Below are 5339 nucleotides of genomic sequence, written 5' to 3'. Positions count from 1 at the left end.
CCATGTGGGTCAGCCCCTGCACTCCTTAAACATTGTACAATCAGTACTGGCTCCGGGTGAGGTTTCCTTGTGTGCTTTCTCCTTTTCAGGGTATTTTTATTTCTGTTATCTTAGAATCCATGACAGATCTGGGATATAAGTATGAACAATAACATTATCCCTATTTTATCTCAGGAAAAAAAATGCTGAGGCTTAGGCGTGTGAAGTGATGATTCGAAAACCCCACAACAAGTCAGAGATAAAGTCAGGACTAGACGTGTTCGTTCTTTCATCAGATATTTATTAAGCATCTATTATGTACCAAGCAGTGGGCTAGGCTCTGGGGATGCAGCAATGAACAATTGTTAATCTTGGGTAAGCATTTTGATTGGGAAAACAACAGATACAGAGGCAAGTTCAGCTGTTGGAGGTGCTAATGAGCAGGACAGAGTGCCAGGGTTGTGAGTCCTTTAGGCTAGTGGCCAAGCAGGAGCTCTCAGAGGAAGGAACATTTCCACTGACCTGAACATTTATAAGGAGGGGGAAGAGCATCCCAGAGAGAAGGAAGAGCAGGGACAGGTCTCCAGGCATGTCCAAGGAACAGAAAGGCCAGTGTGGCTGAATCGTGGTAAGGAAGGTAGAGAGTATGAAGAGAAGAGGTGGAAGCACATCATACTTAGCAAATCTCTACCCATTGAATCAATAGGTTTCAATACTTCAGGAGAAAGTACTAGAAAAAAATGAAGTCATTGTTTAGATTTTAGACTGGGAGAATTAGACAGGGACAGGGGTTATAGCCAGACAAGTCTGGAGAGTCAGAATTTATAGAGAAAAAAAAAGAGAAATTTCTTAATCTGAAAGTTCCTTTCACATAGCAAGAAGCTATGGAAGCCATATGTAAGAGGCTGTGTTGCCACAGAAAAGGCAAGCCTGGTCCTTTGTCAAAGCTAGAAACCCTGAAGTAGAGAAAACTCAGGATTTGATACAAGGAAAGTTTCCACTTAATCAGTTTCCAAGATAGGGAGGCAGGAGGATAGGAGAAGGGAATTAGAAAAGACAGGGTCAGGTACAATTCTGGTTCTATTTCCCTCTCCCTAGGGCCATAATCCAGGCTGCCAATGTTAGAAACAACCCAAGAAATGTGGGAAATCTTAGACAGTGAAGTCTGTTCTTCACTTCCTTTGTCATAAACTATAAAAATTTCAAGTTAAAGTTGGTGTTCTTGAAGTGCAAGTGCAATTTTAAATCATGCCGTGTTCCTACTCCAAAATGCTTTTCAACCTTATGCCTCTCCAATCCAGATATCTGAGCCACCATGGGTGGCTGCAATCCAGCCACTGAGGGCATAGAGCTCACCTGGGAAAACCAAGAGCAGGAAAGGAAGGATTTCCATCAAGATTCCACTGTCCCTGGTATCTCATAGCCTTTGGACAGGCCTATACGTACAGAAAATTAGAAGCCAGATTTTCTAAAGGTATAACAAGCATCTCTCTTTGGGTATCCCTCGCTTTAGCCAGCCCCTGCGGGTCCACAGGAATTCAGAATCGGCTTCCGGTGGTGCTGGCTCCACAGGTGGGCCCACAGGTGGTGCAGGGGCCACAGCTTGGGCGAGGAGCACAGGGGGCAGTCACGCAGGAGGGAGGCGTGGAGCACGGATTGCAGGGGAGTCTGCAGAGAGACAAAGTGAGGGAAGTGAGAGGCAAGAAATGAATGGGGTCTCAGTGCCATGTAGGGGCATGAGGAAGGGGTCCCCACTGCAAAACAACAGAACATGGACCCAGCTGGACCCTGTGACCATTAGCACCTAGTGAGCACCTCCAGGGTTAGACTAGACAAGTGGTTTCTAAAATGCCTTCCATGATTAAAGTTATCCTATAGAATAAAAATTCCTAGGAAGAATTTAAGAAAAGAAAACCAAGTCCAAAGATCTGCTGGATCTATGGACATATCTCCTGTTTGAGCAGCGACCCTGTGTCTACTCTCATCAGTCCATGGCTACCCCAAGCAGCCCCGGTGGAGACCTGGTAAATATCCTCTAAGTGGATGGTCATTCCCTTCACTCTGTCAACCACATGGAGTGTGCAGGACAGGGCAACGACTCACTGAAAAGGAGTGCACGGAGAGCCTCATTCTACGTAGAGACAGCCCTTCTGCTGCCCTGAGGACCTCATCAGAATTGAGTAAATAATTTGGCCAGGAATTGCCCAGATCACACGTACTTGCAGTCCTCGCTTTCCAGAAGGTTCCGGTACGTGGCAATCTCATTCTCCAGCCGGGTCTTCACGTCCAGCAGCACCTGGTACTCCTGGTTTTGCCGCTCCAGGTCGGCCCGGATCTCAGACAGCTGCTCCTCCACGTTGCTGATGAGGCTCTGCATCTGGGCCAGCTCCGTGCCGAAGCGGTCCTCGGCTTCACACAGGGAGTTCTGCAGACAGTCCTTCTGTAGTGGGAAATAAGGGGATAAAATATACAAGGCCCCAAGGGAAACTGCTACATGCCTCAAATTTTGATGGTGATAACAGGTGGGAGAAACTTGGGTAGTGAGACCTCCAAAATAAAATGCTACTAGGCCATGGCACGGGGCATTTGCAGTGCAGTGAGGGTGAAGGACACGTACCAAGGTGTGCTGGGCTTGGCGCTCCACCTCCAGGGCATTCACCGTGCATCTCAGCTCCAGGATCTCCGACTGGCAGCACTGCAGCTCCTCGGAGCAGGACATGTCCTGCAGGCTGATGCCTTCAGACTGGAGCACAGAGAGACACGGTCACCTCCCTGCCCAGATGGAGGCCAGGTACCCCCTGGTTCTATACCCCCCCCCCCCGCTCACCTGGGCTTGGAACCACTGTTCCACATCCTGGCGGTTGGTCTCCAACATGGCCTCATACTGAGCCCGCATCTCCCCCAGCACCCTGTTCAGGTCAATGGTGGGCTCAATGTCCAGCTCAATCCGGAGCTTCTCCCCCAGCTGACTCCTCAGAATCTTTACTTCCTGCAGAAGGGAGGAAGGGACAGACAGCTTGCATGAGGAAAGGGCCTTTGATGGAGCAGACAGCACCAGGACCCCGCCCCTGGCAAGCAGTAGGAGGGGAGTCCCACACACAAGCAAATGGGAAAGTCTTGCCCAGAGGGCATTCGGGAGAACCCACCTGGACACCTTCCTCATGCCCAAGGCAAGTCTGCACTTTCCACAGAGGCCCTCTGGACCCTCAGACCCACCTCAGCCCTGCATCCTGATGCCAGCTGAGGCAGGCAATGCTCTGAGAGCCCGGGGCTGGGGAGCTCCCCTGTCTGCCCAGCGCCCTCCCCAGGAGTTTGAGCGCCCAGGGCCACACCTGCTCGTGGTTGCTCTTGAGGGAGAGCTGCTCCTCCTTCAGGGACTCCTGCTGGGCCTCCAGGTCGGCCTTTGCCAGGGTCGCGTCATCCAGGAGCTTCTGTGTCCCACACTTGTCTGCCTCCACCAGCTGGCGCAGGGAGCGCTCACTCTCCAGCCTTTCATCACAGGAGGTACAGGGTCAAAAAGAATGCCCCCAAGAGCCCCTCTCGGCTGCCCTGGCTTCCTACCTCCCACACCACCTTGGATCCTCATTTATTCACTCTGTTTAGCCCTCTGTCCTCAAAGGTGAATTAGACCCAGCCCCTCTTCTCAAAGAGCTCATGGTCTAATGGAGCAATCACAACACTACATTGCACAATATACATTTTTGCCATTGTATTCTGTGGCAACTGCAGTTCAGGAAGATCAACTGACTTGCCTAAGATCATGCATCTTGGGACCCAGTCCAACGCTCATGCCATTGCAGGGGCTGTCAGTTACCGAAGATAAGCAATAACCAGGTGCCTGATCATGATCTGCGGCTCCTTATCCCTTGCTTTCAGCTGTCTTCCCCTCTCTCATTTTTGCCTAGGTACCTTATACCTGGTACCTTAGGGCTCCATAATTAAATCTGGACAAAGACTCATCTGTAAGTGACTCCTCTGACTTATATATGAAACCCAATGGCTGTCTTGCTCAGTTCATCCTTCAAATCACCTCATTTTGCTCCTGGTTAATGAACTCAGGCTGCCTTATCCTCCATTTTAGGGAAATAAATGAAGGAAGACAAACATATATGCTTGGATTAATGAGGAGTTTTCCCTTCCATCTTCCATCAGCTTTGATTGTAATGAAAATTTTACTGTAGAGAATCTAGCAAGGAAGAAATGACAATGATTCCCTCACTCAACAAGTATTTGGGCATTGGGATGGAGGGTGGGGAAGGAGTCACCCTGGCCCTCCTCCGCCTGACTTACTTGATCCTAAAGTCATCAGCAGCCAGCTTGGCATTGTCAATTTGTACAATCAGCCTGGCATTCTCGGCCTTGCTGCACAGGATCTGAGGAGAACAGGAAGACAGTTCACACACAAAGCATCATGCCCTAGGCTCCCTCTCCACGTGTGGTGTCTATGATCATGTCCAAGAGAAACCAAGAACCCAAAGTTCTCTGAGCCTTACATGGATTCCTCCTGTCTTGCCTCTGCCATCTCAGACCCAGCACACCCAAGCGATCCCACACCTCACCTTCTGTTGGAGCTCCTCGATGGTGCGGAAGTAAGACTGGTAGTTGGGGCACACGGTGGACTCGTGGCACTTGCTCCTCTCGAGGAGTGTGGCCTCCAGCTCCGCATTCTCCTGCTCCAGCTGGCGCACCTTCTCCAGGTAGTTGGCCAGGCGGTCATTCAGGAACTGCATGGTCTCCTTCTCATGGCCATTCAGGGTGTTTTCACCATAGGCCCCACAGATTCCAATGTTGCCAGGAATGTGGCAGGTCCCTGGCAAGGGACAAGCAGTGTGGCAGGTAGGCGGCAGACAGAGGCTGGGGCGGCCCAGGGGAGTGGACCCCACACGGACTCGGTTGGCATGTGCCACGTTGGCCAAAAGGCACATGGGGGCAATGTTGGCCTCTGCCCCGGGCTGGCACCCAAAGTCGATGGGAGAGACAGAGACATTTCTTGCTCCAGGAGCCATGGTGCAACCCAGAGGGCATGAGGAGCTTCTGTAGGAAGAGGTCATGGTGTTGGGCTGAGGCTGCACAGGAGCTTCAGATCAGCTGGGAAAGATGAACCACTGAGACTGAAGCCTCCTCTCCTCCCAGCCCTTTTATACCCCATCCTGGGCGGGTGTTGGCTCCAATGCTTTGACCTCCTGCCTTGATTATCTACCTGTTGTGGTGCCATCATCCTGTTACTCAGCTGCTGAGTTTACCATGAAAAGTTTCTCAGCTCATTAAAGGAATGTTGACGAATCTGAGATGCCTCTTGGCTCTTTGAAATCAGGTTGGCTGTTGGTGGGAGGTCAGAAGCTTTTTATTATTTTTCAAAG

General features: G+C 50.7%; 1 protein-coding gene across 1 annotated transcript; it reads right to left on the bottom strand.

Annotated features, from left to right (window-relative positions):
- Nucleotides 1–259: 259 nt before the first annotated feature.
- KRT38 (keratin 38) lies at nucleotides 260–5092 on the bottom strand. Its single transcript, XM_523647.5, has 7 exons — nucleotides 4539–5092; nucleotides 4270–4352; nucleotides 3312–3468; nucleotides 2807–2968; nucleotides 2597–2722; nucleotides 2199–2419; nucleotides 260–1647 (listed from the first exon to the last, which is right to left on the bottom strand). Exons 1-7 carry the CDS (start codon nucleotides 5028–5030, stop codon nucleotides 1518–1520), a joined length of 1371 nt encoding a protein of 456 aa, XP_523647.2. The 5' UTR covers nucleotides 5031–5092; the 3' UTR covers nucleotides 260–1517.
- Between the last annotated feature and the right edge of the window lie 247 nt (nucleotides 5093–5339).

This window comes from Pan troglodytes, chromosome 19 (assembly GCF_028858775.2).
Source record: "Pan troglodytes isolate AG18354 chromosome 19, NHGRI_mPanTro3-v2.0_pri, whole genome shotgun sequence".
Classification (NCBI taxonomy): Eukaryota; Metazoa; Chordata; class Mammalia; order Primates; family Hominidae; genus Pan; species Pan troglodytes.
Note: the sequence above shows the minus strand (reverse complement) of the source record. Positions and strands in the feature narration are given on the sequence as shown.